At 45.0% G+C, this 24,853-nt stretch overlaps 1 protein-coding gene across 1 annotated transcript in view; it reads right to left on the minus strand.

Moving 5' to 3' along the window:
• The window catches only part of LOC125930170 (solute carrier family 23 member 1-like), a 54,179-nt gene extending 34,143 nt beyond the window's left edge, over window positions 1-20,036 (minus strand). Inside the window, exons 1-3 of the mRNA XM_049641911.1 lie at window positions 19,671-20,036; window positions 17,191-17,337; window positions 6,755-6,912 (exon numbers count right to left, since the gene is read on the minus strand). Of these exons, the coding sequence (XP_049497868.1) occupies window positions 6,755-6,912; window positions 17,191-17,337; window positions 19,671-19,712 (347 nt within the window). The 5' untranslated portion in view covers window positions 19,713-20,036. The remainder of the gene's footprint in view (window positions 1-6,754; window positions 6,913-17,190; window positions 17,338-19,670) is intronic.
• Window positions 20,037-24,853: the final 4,817 nt, after the last annotated feature.

Consider the following 24,853-nt stretch of genomic DNA (forward strand, 5'->3'; position numbering starts at 1 on the left):
ACTTAAGTCTCCTTTAATAGTAAATAGTTAAATAAATTAGAATATAATTATATTTTCTAGAATATGAAATACTAAGTGATCATTTTTTAAAAAGAACTATTGCAGAAATGTGTTTGTTGGAAATGGAAAAATATTATGGTGCATTGTATATGTTTAAAAAGGGGGAGGAGGACTGTTTCTTACAATCAAATGTTTTTAATTATTAAAAAGGGGAGGGAGGGTGCAAAATTTGTGTATAGTACAATCCTTTGCCTGGTGTGAAAAATAAATTTTTTGTACCTGGCACTAAGCTAACCTCTTTGTATGCATTATCTAATTTAATTCTCACGGCTTTGGAAAAATTAAAAAACAGTTCCTCTTCACAGAAACAAGAGGACTCTAAGAGAAAATAATGCAAATATTGTCCAGGGAAGAAAGGAGAAGGAGCATTAAGTCTCCACTAGGTAGGGCCCTAAGCACCTGGGAACCTGGAAGGGATGATCCCCCTGAGGAGTTCTGGGGTTGGGACATGTGGAATTTGAGAAGCCTGTGGGTAAGGAGGGGAAGAACACGGGTGAACGGGGAGGCGGTCAACAGCTGGGGACAGATGCATCTGGAGGGTGATCTGCTGGAATCCAGCCTCACCATGTCATCATGTTAATGTTCCTTCTTGAGTCAGTCCCTGAGTGGGCAAAGGAGGGTGTCACGTGGACTTTTCTTTGAAACAGACCAGAATGGGGAGCAGAGTCTCAGGAACGTAAGACGGAACTGATGAATTCGCCTTGAATTTAAGAGGGTCACTGTGTTGTAAGAAATCCCGAGCACTCTGAGGCTCAACTACTTCACTAGTGGACAAAGAACACTCTGTTCATGTTTTTCCTGAGTTCCCTCCATCAAGCAGGTACATTGTAGGAAATACCACTGGTGCCCTCCCTGTGGGTAACTACTCAACTTCAACCCAGAGGAAGCACACCAGCCCCCTCCTTAGGACTCCTCTGATGTGATGAATTGTCAGGTCACTCTTCTATCCCAACAGCCACCACTGTTCCTGCTCCCGTCAGAGCCCCAATGGCACATCTGGTGACTTGGCTGTCAAGAGGGCAGGAGCAAAGTGGCTGCATACCTCTGGCGATGGCCATGGCCTTTCTTTTTTTTTTTTTTTTTTTAATTTTTTTTTTCAACGTTTTTTATTTTTTATTTATTTTTGGGACAGAGAGAGACAGAGCATGAACGGGGGAGGGGCAGAGAGAGAGGGAGACACAGAATCGGAAACAGGCTCCAGGCTCCGAGCCATCAGCCCAGAGCCTGACGCGGGGCTCGAACTCACGGACCGCGAGATCGTGACCTGGCTGAAGTCGGACGCTTAACCGACTGCGCCACCCAGGCGCCCCGTGGCCATGGCCTTTCTGCATAACCAATGACAGGCACAGAGTAGGGCAGGGCTGGGCTCAGCCACAGGAAGTCACTGGATGCAAAGGATCAAGGCCAGAGCTGACTCAGGAAAAACTGTATGCGAGTAAGCGTAAGACAAGCGGATGGACTTTGCCAGAAGTACGTGTTCCACACTTGAGCTATTCCCAGGAAAATGGAGAGACATGTTACCTGGAACCACTCCAGAAAAAGAAATTACCAGTACAAACTATGAATAATTCCAGAGATGGCATTAAGGCCTAGAATCACACGTAGTCAATATCTGATTTCTTCTAGTGATTTCCTTTCAAAATTAATGTCTTATTTTGAAATGAATGATAGAAGTATGCCCTTCCGTGAATTGCAGAAGTGAACACCTAAGTGAGGAAGGCTCTTAGGGGATGCACCCAAGACCCTTAAAGCTGTACCAGGGAGACAGCTGTCCGTGTCACCAAGGATTACAGCCGCCTGCCCCACACTGGGCACAGTGCTTGTGAACTCCTATATCAAGAGCAGCAGTTATCGTCTCTTATCATTCCCTTTTGATTATTTAATGTGGTTTTAATCATGATGACCTTGTTGCAACATCAGAATTTTTGGTTACCAGCAAATAACCAGTAGCCAGATCTACTTGGCCTTTGAGTCATCAACTCTCAGTTAGGTTTCACAATCTATAATGTCTTAGGGAGTTGCTCATCAGCACCTGAGACAGAAGCTTATTTCCTAGAACCAAACTCACGTTTATTCCTGACCCCACCCTAATGGCATTAACATTATTTCATTTCCTAATTTTATTTACCTCTTTCTCTGCATGTTTAATTAAGGTGTAATTTCAAGTTCTTTGGGCCCTAACTGCTGATTAGTTTGTGTTTCTTACGGAGTCTACCAGAAGGCTAGGTCCAGAGGCACTTTTACTACTGATTATCCCATTGAAACCCGGGGCTTCATCATCTTCTCTGTCAACATCATAGCTGTCCACAACAGAGACAGAAGGGACTTTCAGACATCGTATAGTTGAATTCCTTCGTTTTGTCGACGAGAAACTGAGCCTTAAAGAGGGCAGATGATTTGTCTAAGTTCCCATGGTACAGAAGCCAAGACGGGAGTTCCGTCCTCCAGTTTCCAAACTCAGTACTCTTCCATAATTATAATTAATGCCATCTCAGATTTATGGGGGGGACTCCCCCACCCAGAAGCGCTTTGTGTTTGTAACTCTCCATGGGGCGGGGTGTCCTGGGACCCAGGCAGGTTACTGCAAGCCGTCCCTAATCCCACCGCACCATCTCACATTCCCAGAGCCGATCCTGGAAAATAGGGGGTCTGATAGATAGACCAGAGCAAACCCTACACCTCTCTGAGTCCTTGGTCGGGGATTTGGAAGAAGTCTTAGCTCACCGAGATGGTGACAGAAGAAGAGAGAGCAGGGAAATAACCCTCCAAAGCCGTGGGCACTGGTCTCCACTCCTCAATAGAGGTTGCAAGAACTTAAGCCTTGGCGTCTCGCCTGGAAATGACTTGCAAAGGAAGCACTTTGGAAAGTGCCTTTGATTTGATTCAGGCAAAAGGGACATGCCAGCAGTGAATATACTCCTCTGAATGTTGTCTGCAGTCAGTCTATCCTGGAAACAACCGGCCAGCCCCATATCCGTCTATACCTGTGTGGTTTGATTCAGATAATTGACACTGAACAGATGGATATTAATTTTTCCTGTCATGTCACCTTCTATCAATATAGGTCAGCAGAAGCACATTGTAGGAAATGTTTTCCATTTCCCTTTGCAACTCCAGGGCAGGACACAGGCCTGGCACAGATTAGGTCAAAAGGAGATTTAGGATAAAGGGACCCTCACTTGCCGGGCTCGTTCTCAAGTCCCGGGGGTCCTGCAACGTGTGCACTAGCCATAGGCCTTTGTCAACTTTGTAAAAGTAAATGGTTTCAGCCACATTTGGCCAGCTACTGCCTCTTTGCACTGCCTCCTCACGGACTCTAAATCTTGCATCAGATGGCATTTGAAAGGTCATAAGCACTCTTAGGATTTGGCCAGGGGAAGCTGAGTCAGGATCAATTTAGTTTGAATGTGGCAGGATAGATTTATGTGGGTTGAGACCACTAAACCACCCATGTTTGTTTGTTTGTTTATTTAAAAATTTTTTTTAATGTTTCTTCATTTTTGAGAGACAGAGAGAGACAGAGCATGAGTGGGGGAGGGGCAGAGAGAGAGGGGGACACAGAATCCGAAGCAGACTCCAGGCTCTGAGCTGTCAGCACAGAGCCAGACGCGGGGCTCGAACCCACGGACCGCGAGATCGTGACCTGAGCCGAAGTCGGACGCTCAACCGACTGAGCCGCCCAGGCATCCCCACCCATGTATATTTAAATTCCTGCTAGCCACCTCAGGGTCATGATTGGGTCTCGCAATACTCCTACCTCCCCTTGTGCCAGCTCACTCTACTTCGTGAAGTTGCATGAACCCGAGGTCACGTTATGTTATGAATGTGTCCTATGGCACCTGACGTATGTGGATGTTGGAGGAGAAACAAAGGTTGAAATGTAGGGTGCCAGAAGCAAGTCTGTGGAAAATCTGAAAACCATCAGATACGCAAAATCGCCAGAGAAGACGGGAGTCTCATTGATATGCAGGCAAGATGGAAGTTTTCTCCTATCAAGAATATAGTTGATAATGTACCATTTACACTTTTAAACGCAGCATGCATTTTAGACATTTCTGATGGAAATCACGGACAAGAGAATGTCTGTGTTTGTAGGGCACAAATCTATAGTGGTATTACAGTTTTGTGTGAAAGGATGACCACGCATCTTAACTAGCAGTAGTAACAAACAAATTTGGACCGACCCACGGAAGCAGAATGACTGAATTATCTTTCCTTCTCTTCAGAAAATGTCGATCAAAGAGTACACCACTTTCAATTCAACAAGAAAGGAGTAGGGGCTCCTGGGTGGCTCAGCCGGTTAAGGATCTGACTCCTGTTATTCAGCTCAGGTCTTGTTCTCGCGGTTTGTGAGTTCGAGCCCCACATCAGGCTCTGCTGCTGACAGGGCGGAGCCTGCTTGGGTTTCTCTCTTTCTCCCTCTCTCTCCGCCTCTTCCCTGTTCGTGCTCTCTTTCTCTCGCAAAATAAATAACTTTAAAATAAAAAAAAAAAGATTGGAAAATTTTGGAATTTGTGACATTTGTGGTGTTAATCTGCTTTTTAAATGTCATAATTTGGTGCGCCTGGGTGGCTCAGTCGGCTAAGCATCCTACTTCAGCTCAGGTCATGATCTCATGTTCTGTGAGTTCGAGCCCCCCCCGTTGGGCTCTGTGCTGACCGCTCAGAGCCTGGAGCCTGTTTCAGATTCTGTGTCTCCCTCTCTCTCTGACCCTCCCCCGTTCATGCTCTGTCTCTGTCTCAAAAATAAATAAACGTTAAAAAAAATTTAAAAAAAAATGTCGTAATTTATCATGATTTTTTTTCAATGTAATAATATTGTCTCTCATGCAGGATTTTGTACTCATACTTTTGTGTCCTTCTTAAAGAGGACACCGAAAACTGGACATCCTTCAGGCTGAACAAAACTTGGATATGTCCTTGGACTAGATGTTAAATAAATGATAAAGGAAGAAGGCCCACGACTAACAGATCTGGGGTGAGCAGGAGAGGTCTGGACGACCCTCAGAGAGGGATGTCCTGATCCCTCCTGATAACCTAGAAGGGAGCCACGGTGCAGAGTTCTTTCTGGGAGACAAGCTGGGGCAGGGGTGGTGGTGGAGAATATGAAGAGAGGATGTGTCGAAATGAGGAGGAAAAAGTTCTGAAGACACATTTTCCAGGCCTCGCAATTTTGTCCAGGCCAGCTCCAGAGCAACAGAACCCCATTTTACTCAGGCTAATTTTTGCAACCTACATATGAACATAAAGGACTTGATGGTGTTTTTATTTATTTATTTATTTATTTATTTATTTATTTATTTTTTAAAGGTGATTCCACTGGTTATAACGATTTTGCTCATCTCAGTCTTACTGTCAGGGAGAAAGGGCCATACTTTCATCGGCCTTGTTTTCCGGGTACCAAACCACATACACAGTTCAGCGAAACCCTGCTGTCTCATCTGTTCAGAACAGAACTCTCCTTCCCTGACTCTTTAGGAAGTTTTCCCGAACGAGAGCTGCCATATGTGTTGCCCGGATGGGTGAGAGCTGGGCATCTGGCTTAAGTCGCACCCATCAGAGCTCTTCCCTGGAATTTTAAAATGCGAGGCCAGCCAGAGCAGTCCTCAGCTGCTCTGGGAGACAAGCGTAAGGACTGCCAGCAGCCTGCCTCCGGTCCTGTGCAGGAAGCGTGACCACGACAATGAAGCACAGGCACTGACAGTGTGAGGAAGAGACAGCCCTGCATCCAGACGAGGAAAGGAGAGCCCCCTGTACTTAGCCTGCTGTCCCAGGGGGCTCCACTCTCCCTCCTCTGGGAGGCATCTGCGGGGCCAAGGGATTCTGTCCACCTCATGTCTGTGTGCCTCTACCCTTTGAGACTCAAGAATTCCTCTGCCCAAATGGCCCTGAGCCTCTTCCAGAACCTGCTTGGACCTCTTCCCCAGGTCTGCCCTGCTGAAAGCAGACCATGATGCAGGTGTACACACCCCTAGGCCTATGAAGGATGGCCAAGCGTCAGCTATTTGGAGAATCTGGTGTATGTGTGTATGTGCATGAGCATATGTGTGTTGGGGGTGGGTATACAGCCCACATTCATGAGTGTAAGGACATTTACGATCTGGAGCAAAACTTGACGTAAGAAGACAAGGGGGAAGGCCACAGGCTGGGGGTTGGCCCTCCCCATGTGGCTAGGTCCCAAAGCAGAACTTAGAGCAGTGAAAAAATTTTAAATTCAAACCTGGCCTTCCAGGTAGAATGACCAGAACATACCTTATTTAAGAGTTTGTAAGTTTGGTTTTAGACATGCAGCGTGTGGGGCTCCATTTGTATCCTTGCCCTGCATCTCGCAAATACCAGGGGCAGGCCTTTGTAGAGACAAGAGGAGATGAAAAAGTCCCAGTGGCACTTGAGCCCCTGGTTCAATGTGCTCCTGATGCATGGCGTAACCTTGCCTTTCTCTTCCCTTGACCTTATACACCGATAAAGAACAATTTTTTGCCTAAGCCAATCTGGACTTATGGGACTTTCATCAAGAATCCTAGCTAACATGGAAAGTAAGTTTTGGAGCCAGGACCTGAACCCAGGCTCTGATTCCCAGTCCCATGTTCCCTCCATCATGTCTATCTAAACACCTCTGCAGCTGTAAGCCAAGCAAATCTTGCTGATACCCCAGCAGGTAAAAGTCAGAATCCCGGGAAAAGAGTTTTACCTACCTGACTCCAAAAAACACTTGCAGGAGAGTGCAGAAGCCAGAGACGAAGAAAATTGTGCTGATGAGGTAGCTCTGAGTCAGGGGGTCATGCTGCAGACACAGGTCCTTGGCCAGGATGAGTGGCACTGACACGAGCCCCCCCAGGGCCGTGAGGAAGTGCTGTGGGCAGAGCAGAAAGAGTGGACGGTTAAGCAGATGCCAGGTTACCTGATCCCACTGTCATTCCCATTCTTCCGCCAGAGGAAAGAGCACTACTCAAGCCGGACCATGAGTGACAGGCAGAGATCCAGATAAGCAGTAGGAAGTAGGAAGACCAGACAGCAACTAACAGGGACCTAACCAGAGGGTCTGGGGTTCAAGGGCAGAACCCTGGCACTGGGAACCGATATCCTACATGAGAAACCAAGACAGGGACACAAAATAGCAGGACATAACAGGAGCCAAGGAAGGGGCCTTAAGAATAAGAAGAAGGCAAGAGGCTCATAATTAAAACAAGGTACAAGGTGAGGGCAAGACTAATGAGCAGGAAGCCCTGAACACATTCTCTAGATAGATCATATATTAAGTCACAAAAAGTCTTAGCAAATTTCATGAATGAAATCATACCATGGGTCTGAATGGCATGAAACAGGAGGAAAACTGGAAAATTCACATATTTGTGGAAATTAAGCAATACCCTTCTGAACAACCAACGGGAATAAGAAGAAATCAAAAGAAATAAAAAAATGTCTTGAGACAAACAAAAATGGAAACGCAACATATCAAAACTTATGCAACGTGGCAAAAGCAGTTTGAAGAGGGAAGCTTATAGCGATAAACACCTAGAAGAAAAATCTCGAATGACTTTACACCTCAAGGAACTAGAACAAGAAGAATAAACTAAGCAGAAAATTAGCAGGAGGGAGGTAGAATTAATGCTATTAAAATTTCCATCCTATCCAAAGCCGCGTATCGATTCAATGAAATTTGTATCAAAATTTTAATGACATTCCTCACAGAAATAGAAAAAACAATGTCACAATTTGTGTGGAACAACAAAAGACTTCAAACGGTCAAAGTAATCCTTAAAAAGAAGAACAAGGCTGGAGCCATCCTAATTCCTCATTTCAAACTTTTTTTTTTCTTTTTAGTTTCTTTATTTTGAGAGAGAGAGAGAAAGCAGGGGAGAGGAAGAGAGAGAATCCCAAGCAGGCTCTATGCTCAGTGTGGAGCTAGACACGGGGCTCGAACTTACAAACTGTGAGATCATGCCATGAGCTGATATTAAGAGTCAGACGCTCAACTGACTGAGCCACTCAGGCAACCCCCTCGTTTCAAATTTTTATTACAAAGCTATAGTAATCAAACAGTATGGTACTTGAGAACTGGTTGATATTTTGATATTTTCCTTAGTTTAAAAAGTGAGACAAAAATGAAATAACAAAAACATACCAGATTTTCATTTTTCAACGACATAAATAAGCAGTCTCTTTGCTAAATTTTATGGCAGTTTTTGAAAACTGGAGGAACGTTATTAAAAAAAAAAAAAAAACTCACAGGGGCGCCTGGGTGGCTCAGTCGGTTAAGCGTCCGACTTCGGTTCAGGTCATGATCTCGCGGTTTGTGAGTTCGAGCCCCACGTCGGGCTCTGTGCTGACCGCTCAGGGCCTGGAGTCTGTTTCAGATTCTGTGTCTCCCTCTCTCTCTCTGACCCTCCCCCGTTCATGCTCTGTCTCTCTCTGTCTCAAAAATAAATAAACGTTAAAAAAAAAATTTTTTTTTTAATAAAAAATAAAAAAAAACCCACAAAAAAATCAGTATGGTACTGTCATAATTTTTTTCTTAATGTTTATTTATTTTTGAGACAGAGACAGAGCATGAACAGGAGAGGGGCAGAGAGAGAGGGAGGCACAGAAGCTGAAGCAGGCTCCAGGCTCCGAGCTGTCAGAACAGAGCCTGACACAGGGCTTGAACTCACAGACTGTGAGCCGAAGTCGGATGCTTAACTGACTGAGCCAGCCAGGCGCCCCAGTATGGTACTGTTATAAAAGTAGACAAATAAACCAGTAGAACAGAACTGAGAGCCCAGAAATAACCCCATGCATATATGGTCAACTAATATTTGACAAGCAAGCCAAAAAGGCTCAAGGGGAAAGGACAGTCTCGTCAATAAATGATATTGCGAAATCTGGATAACCACATACAGAAGAATGAAAATGGACTGCTGTCTTGCACCATTCACAAAAAGTAACTCAAAAATGGATTAAGGACTTAAACATAAGGCCTGAAACTGTAAAACTCCTGGAAGAAAACACAATGGAAAAGCTCCTTAACATTGGTCTGGACAAAGATTATTAGCTATGACACCAAAAGCTCAAACAACAGAAGCAAAAATAAACAAGTGGGACTACATCAAACTAAAAAGCTTCTGCACAACAAAAGGAACCATCAGCAAAATAAAAAGGCACCTGAAGAATAGGAGAAAATACTTGCAGTTTGCAAACCATCTATCTGATAAGGGGGTTAACATCCAAAAAATGTTAACTCATCCAAAAAAGGAACTCATAGAGCTCAATAGCAAAAACCAAACCATCTGATTTAAAGACGGGCAGGAGACTTGGACCTTGGGAAGATGGCTTAGTAGGAGGAGCTCACCCCCTCCCACGCTTACAAGTAGGTATCATCCACATCCAAGTCAATAAACCGGACAGCGATCCAAAGACTGGCAGAACAAACTCCACGACTAAATATGGAGAAGCTGCATCTGAAAGTTTAGGAAGGTCAGAAAGGTGGAGGGAGGCTGCCCACGGGAGGGAGAGAGCTGCGCACACATACAGGGCAGAGAAATGGGCCCTCGCACCAGGGAGCTCACACAGGGAAGCCTAATCCCTATAACGTTTGGCTTTAAAAGCCAGAGGGACTGAATTCGGTGAGTTTGTAAAACCAGGGGGACTTGGAGCCTGGAGCTTTAAAAGTCAGCTGACTCAGCACCGGGCCAGCTGGAAAGGCAGGTGATAGTCGGGTCACTGCCCTTAAAGAGCCAGCAGCCTGCATGGAGAGGCAAGGTAAAAATGGCAGTTTACACAACCTCTGAGGCAAACAGGAGACAGATCTGCTCAAAGTGATTTTGGAGTGTGCCGGGGGACTTTGAAAAGGAGAGAGCTGGCAGGTGCCATTTTCCTCCCCCTCCCCTCCCCCCAGCATGAACACAGAGCCACCTGCCGGAGGTGGGCTGCACAGACACTTGTAGCCTCAGCTCGGGGCCCAGGACAAATTTTGTTAAAGCCCCGCCCAGTGGTGTTTGCCCCGCCCAGTCACAGGCCACCCCAAACCACCCCCACCCCTGCCACGGCCCCATTCCCACATGCATGGAACTCAGCCTCACACCCCTTGCCACCCTGACATGCAGCCCCCAGCTAACAACCACCTCAGTGCTTTGGGGGATTTGGCATAGGACTAGTGGCCCAATGCAAATTTTCCTAACACCACTGCCCCGTTCCCCAATTCCCTGGCAGGTATGCCCCCTCGGAGCCGGCCTGCCTGGGTCCCACTAACACCACATAGAGGAACTGCTGCCCACAACAGGCAGAGAGCCCGTGCAGACGACTGTACTGAAAGGAAAGATGATCCAGATACAACAGCAGGGTGTAAGCAACACATACAGGCTACTTTCCTGAAGTGCCAGGTTCTGGTGAACAGGGACACTGCACTGCAGGGCACTCCAGGACCTCCTCTTCGTAAAGTCACTACTTTGAAGAGCACAAGTCATAGCTGACTTTCTTGACACAGAGAAACAGACACGGAGAGGGCAGAAAAATGGGGAGACAGAGAAATTTATCCCAAATGAAAGAACGGGACAGGGCCATGGCCAGAGATCTAAAGAAATGGAAATATAAGCAAATATAAATAACCTGCCTGATAGAGAATTTAAAGCAATGATCACAAAGACACTCACCGGACTTAACAAAAAAAAAAAAAGAGTGGAAGACAGGAGTGAGACCCTTAACACAGAGATAAGGAATAACACAGCAGAGATAAAGGGCTCGATAAACCAAATGAAAAACACACTTGATGGAATGAATAACAGGATGGCAGAAGCAGAGTAACAAGTTAGTAACCTAGAAGAAAGTAATGGAGGAGCGCCTGGGTGGCTCAGTCGGTTAAGCGGCTGACTTCAGCTCAGGTCATGATCTTGCCGTCCGTGAGTTCAAGCCCCGAGTCGGGCTCTGGGCTGACAGCTCGGAGCCTGGAGCCTGTTTCAGATTCTGTGTCTCCCTCTCTCTGACCCTCCCCCATTCATGCTCTGTCTCTCTCTGTCTCAAAAATAAATAAACGTTAAAAAAAATTTTTTTTTCTTTAAAAAAAAGAAAGTAATGGAAAGTAATCAAGCTGAACAAAAGAGAGAAAAAAAAATTACACAAAATGAGAATACACTTAGGGAACTCAGTGACTCCATCAAACATAATAACATTTGTATTACAGGAGTCCCAGAAGAAGAAGAGAGAGAAAAGGGGGCAGAAAATTTATTTGAAGAAATAAGAGCTGAAAACTTTCCTAATCTGAGGAAGGAAACAGATATCCAGATCCAGGAGGCACACAGAACTCCCAACAAAATCAACAAAAGCAGACCCACACCAAGACATATTGTAATTAAACTTGCAAAATATAGTGATAAAGGAAATATCTTAAAAGCAGCAAGACGAAGCAGCAAAAGAAGTCATTAACTTACAAGGGAAAACCCATAAGGCTAGCAGGAGATTTTTCAACCGAAATTTTGCAAACCAGAAGGAAGTGGCATGATATATTTAAAGTGCTGAATGGGAAAAATCTGAAGCCCAGAATACTCTGTCCAGCAAGGCTATCATTCAGAATAGAAGGAGAGATAAAAAGTTTCCCAGACAAACAAAAACTAAAGGAGTTTGTAAATCACTAAACCAGCCCTGCAAGAAATATTAAAGGAGACTCTCTGAGTGGAAAGGAGAGATCAAAAGTGACAGTATAAAGGTAGGAAACACAAAAGCAGTAAAAATGAATATTTCTGTAAAAAATCAGTTAAGGAACTCCCACCCACAAAAATATAAAGTATAATAACATACACTTAAAATGTGGGAGAGGAGAGGAGAAAAGAATGGGTTCAAACTTAACTATCAATTTAATAGAGACTGCTATATGCAGAAGTTATATACAAACCTAATGGCAACCATATATCAAAAGCCATTAATAAACATGAAAAGAATAAAGAGAAATAAGTCCAAATATACCACTAAAGAAAATCAGCAAAAGATGACAGAGAGAAAGACAAGAAAGGATCAGAGAAAACTTTCAGAAACAACCACAAAACAAGTGATAAAATGTCAATAAACATATATGTATCAATAATTACTTTGAAGCTTCTGCACAGCGAAGGAAACAATCAGCAAAACTAAAAGGCAACTGACAGAATGGGAGAAGATATTTGCAAAGGACATATCAGATAAAGCATTAATATCCAAAATCTGTAAAGAACTTACGAAATTCAACACCTAAAAAATAAATAATCCAGTGAAGAAATGGGCAAAAGACATGAATAGACACTTCTCCAAAGAAGACATCCAGATGGCCAACTGACACTTGAAAAAATGCTCCACATCACTCATCATCAGGGAAACACAAATCAAAACCACAATGAGATACCACCTCACACCAGTCAGAATGGCTAACATGAACAACTCAGGCAACAACCGATGTTGGCGAGGATGCAGAGAAAGAGGATTTCTTTGGCACAGCTGGTGGGAATGCAAACTGGTGCAGCCACTCTGGAAAACAGTATGGAGGTTCTTCAAAAAATTAAAAATAGAACTACCCTATGACCCAGCAATTGCATTACTAGGTATTTATCCTAGGGATACATGCCACTGTTTCGAAGGGGCACATACACCCCAATGTTTATAGCAGCACTATCGACAATAGTGAAAATGTGAAAAGAGCCCAAATGTCCATCGACAGATGAATGGATAAAGAAGATGTGGTATATATAGACAATGGAGTATTACTTGGCAATCAAAAAGAATGCAAGCTTGTTATTTGCAACCATGTGGATGGAACTAGAGGGTATTATGCTAAGCCAAATTAGTCAGGCAGAGAAAGACAAATAGCATGTGACTTCACTCATATGTGGAATTGAAGATACAAAACAGATGAACATAAGGGAAGGGAAGCAAAAATAATACAAAAACAGGGAAGGGGATAAAACATAAGAGACTCTTAAATATAGAGAACAAACAGGGTTGCTGGAGGGGTTGTCGGTGGGGGATGGGCTAAATGGGTACGGGGCATTAAGGAGGACACTTGTTGGGATGAACACTGGGTGTTATACACAGGGGATGAATCACTGGAATCTACTACTGAAATCATTATTGCACTATACGCTAACTAACTTGGATGTAAATTAAAAAATCAAAAAATATAAACAAACAAACAAACAAACAAACATTATAAAATTTAAAAAAAATTACTTTGAATGCAAATGGACTAAATAGTTCAATCAAAAGGCCTAGGGCAACAGAATGAATTAAAAAAACAAGACCCATCTATATGTTGCCTGTAAGAGACTCATTTTAGACCTAAAGACACTTGCAGATTGAAAGTGAGGGGATGGAGAAATAGCTATCATGCAAATGGATGTCAAAAGAAACTCAGAGTATCAATACTTATTTCAGACAAAATCGACTTTAAAACAAAGACTGTAGCAAGACACAAAGAAGAACACTATATAATAATAAAGGGGACAATCCAACAAGGAGTTGCAACAATTGTAAATATTTATGCACCCAACATAGAAACTCCCAAATAAATAAAAACAGTTAATAGCAAATATAAACATAGAAACTCCCAAATAAATAAAAACAGTTAATAGCAAATATAAAGGAACTAATCAATAATTATACAATAATAGTAAGGGACTTTTACACCCCACTTATATCAATCAACAGATTATCTAAACCGAAAATCCACAAGGAAACAATGGCTTTCAATGACACACTGGAACAGATGGATTTAACAGATATATTCAGAACATTCCATCCTAAAACAGCAGAATATACATTTTTTCAAGTGCACACAGAACATTTTCCAGAATAGATCAGATATCAGCCCACACAGCAAGCCTCAAATTCAAAAAGATCCAAGTCTTACTATTCATGTTTTCTGATCACAATGCTATGAAACTAGAAGTCAACCACAAGAAAAAATCTGGAAAGATCACAAATACATGGAAGTTAAATAACATGCTACTAAACAGTGAATGGGACAACCAGGAAATAAAAGAAACAAATGAAAATGAAAACAACAATCCAAAACCTTTGGGATTCAGCAAAAACGGTTCTAAGAGGGAAGTATATAGCAATACAAGCCTACCTTAAGTAGCAAGAAAATCTCAAATGGATAACCTAAACTAACCCCTAAAGGAGCTAGAAAAAGAACAACAAACAAAACCTAAAACCAGCAGAAAAAAGGTAATAATAAAGATTAGAGCAGAAATAAATGATAAACTAAAAAACAAAAACAAAAACAAAAAACAATAGAAAAGATCAATGAAAACAGCAGCTGGTTCTTTGAAAAAAAAATCAATAAAATTGATAAACCTCAGGCCAGGTTGATCAAAAAGAAAAGAGAAAGGTCTCAAATAAATAAAATCACAGATGAGAGAGGAGAAATAACAGCCAACATTACAAAAATACAAATAATTGTAACAGAATATTATGAAAAACTATGTGCCAACAAATTAGACAACCTGGAAGAAATGGATAGATTCCTAGAAACATATAAAATACCAAAACTGAAACTGGGAAGAAATAGAAAATTTGAACAGGCTGATAACCAGAAAAGAGATTGAATTAGTGACCAAAAAACTTCCAACAAACAAGTCTAGGGCCAGATGGCTTCACAGGTAAATGCCATCAAACATTTAAAGAGGAGTTAATACCTGTTATTCTTTAACTATTCCAAAATTAGAAAAGGAAGGAAAACCTCCAAATTCATTCTATGAGGCCAGCATTATCCTGACACCAAAACCTGATAAAGACACCACTAAAAAAGAGAACTGCAGGCCAATATGAATATAGATGCAAAAATCTTCAATAAAATACTAGGAAACCAAATTCAACAATACATTTAAAAAATCATTCAGCACGCTCAAAGTGGGATTTATTCCTGGGTTGCAATGGTGGTTCAATACTCTCAAATCAATTAATGCAATATATCGCATCAGTAAAATAAAGGATAAGAACTATATGATCATTTCAGTAAATGCAGAAAAAGCATTTGACAAAGTACAACATCCATTCATGATAAAAACCCTCAACAAAGTAGGTTTGGAGGCAATATATATACCTCAACATAACAAAGGCCACATAAGAAAAACCCACAGCTAATATCATCCTCAATGGAGAAAAAATGGAGAGATCTCCCCCTAAGGTCAGGAACAAGACAAGGATGTCCACTGTCATCAGTTTTATTCAACATACTACTGGAAGTCCTAGCCTCAGCAATCCCACAGCAAAAAGAAATAAAAGGCATCCAAATTGGTAAGGAAGAAATAAAACTTTCACGATCTGCAGATGACATGATACTATATAAAGAAAATCTGAAAGACTCCATCAAAAAACTGCTAGAATTGATATATGAATTCAGTGAAGTCACAGGATACAAAACCAACGTACAGAAATCTGTTGCATTTCTATACACCAATAATGAAGGAGCAGAAAGAGAAGTTAAGAAAACAATCCCATTTACAATTGCACCCAAAGTAGTAAGATACCTAGGAATAAATCTAACCAAAGAGGTGAAAGACCTGTACCCCGGAAACTATAAAACACGGAAACATGGAAAGACGTTCCATGCTCATGGACCGGAAGAACAGGCATTTGTTAAAATGTCCGTGCCACCCAAAGCAATCTAAACATTCAGCGAGATCCCCATCAAAATAGCAATAGCATTTTCACAGAACTAGAACAAACAATCCTAAAATTTGCACGGAACCACAAAAGACACCCCCCCCCCCCAAATAACCAAAGCAATTTTGAAAAAGCAAAGCAAAGCTGGAGGCATCACAATTCCAGACTTCATGTTATGTTGCAAAGTTGTAGTGATCAAAACAGTACGGTACTGGCACAAAAACAGACACACAGATCAATAGAACAGAATTGAAAATCCAGAAGTGGACCCACAAGTATATGATCAATTAATCTTTGACAAAGCTGGAAAGACCATCCAATGGGAAAAAGACAGTCTCTTCAACAAATGGTGTTGGGGAAACTGGACGGCAGCCTTGGGCTTTCTTAAATTCCTTACAGTTTTCTGAGTCAGGGAATATAGATCTACATTATCTATATTATCTATTTCATTGGCTCATAATAATGTTTTTAAAACAGTATGGTATTTACTTTTCTTATTTTGTAGAAAAGCATAAATATGTAAACAAGAAGTGTAACCCATCTCTAATATTCCATATTGAACAGTTTGTAAAATTAAGAGACACATCCATGTCACAAAAAGCTACAAAATAAAAGGTGACAGGGGAAAGCCACCTCCCCTTTCCTAGCTCTTCTTCCCAAAGCTAAATCCCTTTATGAGTTTATGAGTCCTTCAAACCCCCAAATCACTGCATATACTTATTTCTGTCTTTCCACCTCTTTGTTTTTAACACACACACACACACACACACACACACACACACACACACACTAACACTCTATACACAGTTACTTTGATTTTTTCACTTGCTATATATTGGGGCACATTCTCTAACTGCAAGATAAATATATATCTTTCTCTTTTCTCTTCTCTGCGTAAAAAAGTCATTTGCTAAGATGTGTCACAATTTGTTAACCAGTCTTTTTGAAGGATATTTTGGCGTTGTTTCTAGGGTTTTGTTTATTTGTTTGTTGTGTGGTGTGAAGTTACTATTACCAATAATGCTACGAGAACATCTTTGCATTTATCTTAGCAAGTCCTGCCAATATATCCAGAGAAATTCTTCAGCACTGAGGACTGGGTTAAAGGGTATATGATCTACACCCGATTGTCATCCAGAAAGGCTGCATCAAATAATATTCCAGCGGAAGGGTTTGAGAGTACCGGTTTCCCCAAATTCGCCAAGCATTGGTTATCAAATTTTTTAGCTGTTGCAAATGAAATAAACTGGAATTGGTATCTTGAAGAAAAAAATGACACAGCGTCCTTGATGGGACCTCTCAGCTTAGCACGAGGGAGAATCTTCCCCTAATTCCTCACCCCCATCCCCAGCATCTGAGAGAAAGAGACCCGAGGAGCTCTGGGTTCCCCTGGAGGTCACCTGCATGGGAGACAAGGACACCAGCGCCTGAAGTTGTGGATCTTGACTGATTTGACCGGGGCGTGTACTGATGTCGCTTTGGAGGCAGAGCCTCTTCGGACGCAGTGCCTGCTGGGTGGCGTTACCTGGATTCCCATGAGGATGCAGAGATACCATGGTGGGACCTCCAAGATGCTATAGACCAGGTTGTTGCTGCTGGGGCTCCTGGACTGCCCCCCCTTCTTCCTGTTTGGGCCCTCAGTGTGACCGTTGAGCACATCGTCTTCTCTCTGCTGGGAACATGAGAAGGGCACAGAAAGGCATTTTTTTTAGAGAGAGAGAGAGATAGGGAAGGAGGGAGGGAGGGAGGATCTTAAGCAGGCTTCATGTCAGCACAGAGCCCGACATGGGGCTCGATCTCACAACCATGAGATCATGACCTGAGCCCAAATCAAGAGTCGGATGCCTAACTGCCCGAGCCACCCAGGTGCCCCACATCAGGGCATTTTAGGAGGAATCAGTGGACTTCCTGATTTCAAGTGGAGAGCTGGACGGCCTGCAGGAGGCACTGGGACAGCGATAACGGTGGGCCTGCTTGGGATTTCTAGGTCCAGACTCAAAAGACCAGTGATTTTCTACATTATACATCTTCAGTAGGGCCTGCATGTGAAGTCTGGGACCACGCGAGGGGAGCGGGCGCGTTGCCTGAAGCCCCGGCAGAGAAGCAGCTTTGTGGAGGAGAGGTGGGGTTCAACTCCAAGGTCAGAAGATGGGCAGATTTCCCTCCCAGACAGGGAAATGGGGATCCTGACCCCGAAAGGTGTCGCTGCCCTCGTAGGTGCTCTGTTTACATCTGCCGAAGCTCTCATCTCAGCCTGTTTCTATAATAGTCAGTTACCTGATCCATCCCTTCTGCTGGGCTGTGAGCTCCTAGAATGCACTAACTGTGCCTTACCCTTCTGTGGCGTCCCCGCTTCGAGAGCGCTCGTGTTCAGTATAGACCCAATGAATGGACGGAACGTGCTAATGTGAGAGAGTGCAATGCCACCTCCCTGCAGCTGCCGGGACTCCGGTGCAGGGACAGCAAGAGCCGGAGGTGGAGTCCCCGGGGGGGTGGGGGTGGGGGGCAGATGGATCCCTTGCCCCTCTGGCTCCACTCATACCCCCCACAGCTTCCGTTCCCCCACCTGGCCCTCCAGGTGTGTTTCCTAACACTCCCGATTTACGCGGCTCCGACCAATGGGGTTGTCCAGGTGTCTCCGAATGTGGCCTCCGTTATCCTGCATCAGTGCCTTAGCTTACCCTGTGCCCCCAACTTGAGCCCCTGCTTCTCCTACCCACTCCCTGATGGCAAGAGCTCTATGCCTCCTCCACCCATATGATTTTTTCTCCCGGTAACTCCCAGCGCGCTGCACCTCTGTTACATAATGTACCATTTTCTCTCTAGTTCTAGAAACATTTCTGTGCACCCTGCCTTCCCCTAGCTGGGCCACAAGCTTTCAGGGTCAGGAAGCTGTCTTCTCCCTGTTAACATGCCTAGAAATTTCTAGCAGAGCAACCTGCAATGTGAAACCAAAAACATCCTAGAAAAATGGGTGCTTATAAAGAAGGGAAGACAGGCCACCGAAGAGAGGGGTGGGTACATGCCCAGACCGGCCACTCCCCAGAGAGCCTCCAGGAAGCCAAAATGTGGGAGTCTTCGATTTCTTTCCCAAGGTGTTTGTTTTGTTTGCCTGACGTAGAGGCAGAAAGAACTCTGAAGAGAAATGAAGAGAGTTCTCTCAGGTGCCTCCCATGAGTTTCCAGAAGAGACGGCCAGGGCCTCTTCCCCAGAAGGCTGAGCAGCGGTGGGCAGGGGTCTGGCAGCTCTCAGAGCCCAGCCGAGGTTCACGGGGGACACCCGTCCCACAGGCACCCTGGGCTGCAGCCCTAGCCGGGCACAGAGGGGCTCTCTCTGCCTGTGGTGGCCACTGGCGAGGTCAGAGCGTCTCCACTGGGTTCACCCTGTTATTTTTAGGTGGTCAAAAATCGGTCAGAAGGGTGGTGGGGTCAGGGCTCGAGGCCCTGCCAGAGAAGCCTCCGGAGGCTTCTCTCTGCTTCTCTGGGCCTCGGGTTCCTCACCTGGGAACAGAAGCGCCTGCATCATTGGCTCGGAAGGAAGAAAATAAAGCACGTTAAGTGCCGGGGGGCGCGTATCGGTTGTTTGGTAAATATTAGTTCTCTCTCTCTGCTGACCTCTCTCTTTCCCTTGCTTTGTTGCAGAAAGTCCTTCTGTCCAAAGAAATTGTAACACTGAGAAACCTCGAAAAAACAAAAAAACTTAGATCCAGCAGAGACCAACCCGTGAATAAAGGTAAAACCTCCTCCACCTCCTCCTCGTGGCTTTCGAATTTATTCACAGAGTTTAGCCCTCAGGCAGGAATCTTTGCCTCACGACGACGGCCAGGCTGGGAGCGGCACACCTGTCTAGTAATCTAAACTCTGGTCTAGGACGTGAGCCACCGTCCTGGGCAGGCGGAATAATGATTGAGGACACTGGGACTCCCCCTGGACACCCCCTCCAGGCCTCCTTCTTCCTCTCTGCCCCTCCCCCTTAGCTTGCTTCCTCTCTTTTCGGGGCACTCACCAAGGCTTGCGAAGGCTCACAGCTGGTGATGGCAGAGGTCATGGCAACCTGGGGTCGGCTCCTTTTGGCCTCCTCTCGGGATGAAAACAGAGTGAAGCTGCTCCAGTTGGAAGAGATTAACGTCTCGCTGCTCGCCAAAAGAGCAAGGGAGGGAGAAAGACAGGGATCCTGGGCCGGCTCCGGGCAGGGTGGGGCTTCCAGACTTTCCCTCCTGCCCCCTCCAATCGCCACAGGAGATCAAGGTGCATTCAGGTGCAGCGAATGTTTCATAATTAAGTTTGAGTAAGTGCAGAGAAGTTAATGATCCTCTATGGCACTACAGGAGACAAACTGGGCACGGCCTTTCGGGGAGCGGCATGACCACATTTTCTGGAAGTCTGATTCTAGGAGGGGGGGGGGTTGGTGAGGGTGAGGCTCTGGGCTGAACACAACGGCTTTGCAGTTTTTGAATGTTGATTCTTGGTGACTAGTTGAACCGGAATGGAGAGCATTTGAAAAGATAAGTTCAACCAGCCTGGCCTCTGATGATATCATCACAAAACAAAGGGCATTACTGTGGATCCAGGAGAAACTGCTAAGGTGCGTTGGAGGAGCAAAGCCCTTGGGTGAGAACCTGAGAAATGTGCTTCTAATCCTTAGGTGTTTGTCTTCCCCACACCCGGAAATGTCTAATAACCCACCTTGTAGAGAGAGAAGTCCGGGAGGGTGTACTCTTGCTCTTATTCTGCACAGGGCCCTCCTCAAAAACTCCGAATAAAGCCCCCTCCATGAAGTCCAAAGTAAGCCGGCTACTCATGATGGTAGAATGTTCTGGAATTGGTGGCACTGGGACCTAAGGTTCGGGAAACACATGGTGGGATGCACATAGATGTCAGTGGGCATTGGTCCAAGAGGAGGCCCTGAAAAAATGCAACAATGAGGTGTTTGACAAGGGAGGGGACAGACCTGCTTTGGGCTGTGACAGAAAAGCCGGCGGTAAGTAGCTGGCCTTACTGAATACTTGGCTATGTACACTGTGCTACGCCTTTTTGGTATTACCTTGCTTAACATTCACAACAAACTAGCATTCCCATTCCTTTTTTACAGATTAAGAAAGTAGGATGTTGATGGGCCCGTTAAGCTCCCTGCCTAAGGTTCATAACAAATGTAGAAGGTGAGATTCAAAACCCAGACAGTCTTGCTCCACAGGCTGTGGAGGCCAAGGAGGTCCTAGTGGAGACAGGCCCTCTGGGTCTGAAGATGTAAAGGATGAGGCTCCAGGGGACATGGCCGCAGAGCAGGCTTCCCCCCACTATCCCTGAAGGGAAACGTGGATCCTCTCCAAATGGCACCCCGGGGCCACGAGTTCACCTCAGAAGTGAAAGTGAGACTACTTAGCTTCGGGAAGGTGTGGATTCCGGCCTCTGTTGGGTTTCCCTGAACACACTAAATGTGCAGTTCTGAGCGGGGCAAGTTATGAAGTGAACACAGAGAGCAGGTGCCACCGTTCACGTGGATCTCTGTCCTGAGCAGCACAGGCCTCGTTGCTCCAGGAAGACCCGGCAGGTGTGAGGCAGAGTGGGGGGCGGCCTCTACTGCCTACCACAACCCCTACCCTCACAGACCTGGGGGGCACGGGCAAAGTTGGGTTTGTGTCAGACATGTCTTTTCCCTGTCACCTTCTGGGATAACATGGAAGAAGGGGACTTCTCAAAGACTCTATCCTCCCGACACTGAAGGTCCTGCCTTTCGTGGCTACGTTCTTTCCTCTCCCTGGCGACTGCTTAGGTATACAGTTAAACTCCCCTACGCTATGAGGTAAAATCCTTAGCTACACACAACTGAGGTAAAACAGAAAGATGGTCTCCTGTTACCCACTTTGTTTGGTTGCCTATACAGTATGTTCCAGAAACTTCCTCGCTCTTTAAGTCCTCTCTTCTGGGCCCGACACTCTTTGTCTCACGTGGTTCCTCGTATAAGTCCTTTGGCTTGTGGCCGCTGCTGATGTATGTCCGTGGAGTCCCCACCTCCCTCAGCAGTTCAGATGAGGAACCAAGCCATCACCCCTCCTTTTCCTCTACCTTCCACCCCTCAGGAGTCACTTCTACAGACCGTGATCCCTCAGCTCATCATTGGCCTGGCCTGGCTTCTGCTACCATCTCTTACCTTAAAGCTACTGTGGTATTCCACAACTCTCTACAGTCTCAGCTGCCCCAGCTGGTGGCCTTGCCCTCCCTCCCCATCTGGAATCATCCTGCCATCCCGTACACACACCAGCCTGAAGCTCTCAATACACAGTCAGCACCTTTACACATGATTATTTATAACCCTCGTGTTTCAAGTTATGGGAATCAAGTTCTAATAATTAGCTCAAACAGAGGAATTTAAGAATGTGGGGCCTGTCTGGGAACCCATGATCTTTCCTCAGACACGGGAAGGAATGAAAACCCTTCCATTACATTTTCACACCTAAACATCTAATCCCAAATTTGAGGCAGTTCCTCAAGCCCCAGGCACTTTGGGAGGGGAGAGGCACCAGGCTTCTCCATACATAATGCATGATGGCCCCATTGGATGCACCACCTTTGTGTGTGGAGTAGGCTATGCAGGCAGGCTTGACCTGGACCTTTGCACCACTGCAGATAAACTGGCAATTGCCCGCTATAGGAGGGAATATGCCAAGAGACCGCCGTGAGGCAAATCACACCTGACAATGAGAATGAAGGAGGCCGACAGGGTTTCTCAAGAAAAGGTCCAACAAAACCGAAGGCACAGCTCTTGGTTTTGCTGTTCGGACCCGTTGAGCCTCCCTCATCTTGCTCAGTGAACCATCCTGATCCGCAGTCTCCCCGCACAGGGGAGACGACGCGTGTGTGCACATCTATTCCAATGCTAACAACCTCAACATATTTTTACACAACAGAATTGTCGAAAATGTGGCAGAGGTAATCCAAGAGAGCACTGGGGAAGCAATTTCAAGGCTACTTGTCTATGAGATGCTTTACTCCAGTGAACATCTAATTTCGTATACTCTTGATCTGAAAGGTCAAGAAACCAAGCTTTATCGTCGGAGGGTGGGTTTCCTACATCCTCATGGAGCCCTGACTTTTCTCATGAGGAATTGGAGTTACAGACTTTCAGGCTTGGACGTGCAAAATGGTTTACTTCGAGTTTTGGTATGTGCAGCGTGGAAGAGCCACCACGGGTGGATTGTGGCACTTGATTTATGACTTCATGGCCTCAATAATTCCCATACTTATGTTTAATTGAATCTCAGTTTATCTAACAGGGGTTGACAAACTGTGACTCAGGCCAAGTCTGGCCCACTGCCTGTTTGTGTAAATAGAGTTTTATTGGAATATATCCCATTCACTTAGATACTCTCTAAAGCTGCTGGTGAGTTACAACGGCAGATCTGAATGGTTGCGACAGCCCACAGAGCCTAAAACGATCTGCTACCTGACCCTTTGCAAAAAAAGTTTGCTGACCCCTGCTCTAGAACACCAGACCAAAAACTTGTTTTTTTAAAAAAAAAAAAAACACTTAACTTTGAAAGTCTTCAGCACGTAATTTTTCATCTGTAATCATACAGCGTCAAGAATGGTTTAAATAAATACATTTAAACAAAATATAACTAAGTACTTAAAAAAAAAAACAAAACTTATTTCCTCCTCTTCAGCTGAATCCTGCTTTTCTCTTCCAGAAAAGATACTACACATTCTTCTTTGAGTTCACTCTTGTAGAGGACAGGCAGGATTTGGGGGGCTAGTTACCGGAAGTCATAATAAAAACCTTTTCTCTATATGCTCCTGTCACTAAATGCTTCTGCTCACCCCTTCAGCTTATCTTTGTTTTTCCTTGTGTAAGCCCTTGTGTTGGACAAGCAGGGCTGAGGGGAGACTATGCAGTGGGGTCCCGGAAACCAGGACTGGACACGTTCATGGAATGGAACTGCCCTGGGGCCGAGATCCAAACCAGCTTATGGAGAGCAGGTTTGAAAACCACTACTCTAGGGGCACCTGGGGGGCTTAGTTGGTTAAGCGTCCAATTCTTGGTTTCAGCTCAGGTCATGATTTCATGGTTTGTGAGTTCGAGCCCCATGTCAGATTCCATGCTGTCAGCAAGGAGCCTGCTTAGGATTCAATCTCTCCCTCTCTCTCTGCCCCTCTCCTAATTGTGCACTCTCTGTCTCTCTAAATAAATAAACAAACAAACAAACAAATAAATAAATATTTGAAAAGGAAAAGAAAACCACTACTCTAAGATGATAGGGTAGATTCCAGAATTTGACAATGGATTGCCCAAGTTTAACTGCTGCTCTAAACAATCCCTTCTCAGCGGGAGGGGGTCCTGCAACCAGCTTTGGTGTCTTTGAAATCTCAGCTCTTCCTTCTAGTGCACTCTTCTTCCCCATGCTGGGCCACTGAGGCTGGGAGAGAAGGCTGGACTAGAGGGTCCAGAGGATGTCAGGTGGATTTTCAGGCAGAGACACCTCTGCCATGAGAGGTCCTAGACTTACAGACTCCATCACCTTGAAGCTGTCTGTTGGAGTGCCCCATCTGACCTTTCACCTGGACCTGACCGCCAGTCATCAGAGGACAGTATTCCAGAGTCCTTCTTGGCAACCCACGAGTCACCCTGTTACTGTCTGGCCATTCGAAGATCGGGGAAATCACAGGATGCCTGATTGGTGTAAACCAGAAGCTAGGAGTTAGCATGCTTAGTCGCAAGCAACAGAAACTGACTCTGACCAACTGAAGCCAGAAATGGGCATTTATTTGAAAAACCCTAGTAGGTAGCTCAGTGAATGAAGAGTCGAACAAGCAGGCACTAGGAAAGACGGCAATAGTGAATTCAGGGACAGGAATCCCGGGACTTTCTCTTTCAGGGTAGTACTATCAGGTGACCCAGCTCCACCCACCCTCTGTTCCTGGAACCATCACTCACAAGTCAAATTCCACGGGGACAAGATCTGATCGGCCCAGCCTGTCCCCACCCCTGCAGGCAGCCCACCGGGATCGGGGTTGAATAGGGTCCTACAACAGGTACACAGAACGGGGAAAGGACAGTCTTTCCGAAGGAGAGGGAAGAAAGGCAGGAGGAAGACACAGGAAGGAGGTGGCTACTCCCCACAGTTACCATGATAGGGAGCATCCTGTGTGGAGGAGCCCAGTGAGTTTTCCCATGCGAGTTCCCACGCAAAT

Source organism: Panthera uncia, chromosome A2 (assembly GCF_023721935.1).
Source record: "Panthera uncia isolate 11264 chromosome A2, Puncia_PCG_1.0, whole genome shotgun sequence".
Taxonomy (NCBI): Eukaryota; Metazoa; Chordata; class Mammalia; order Carnivora; family Felidae; genus Panthera; species Panthera uncia.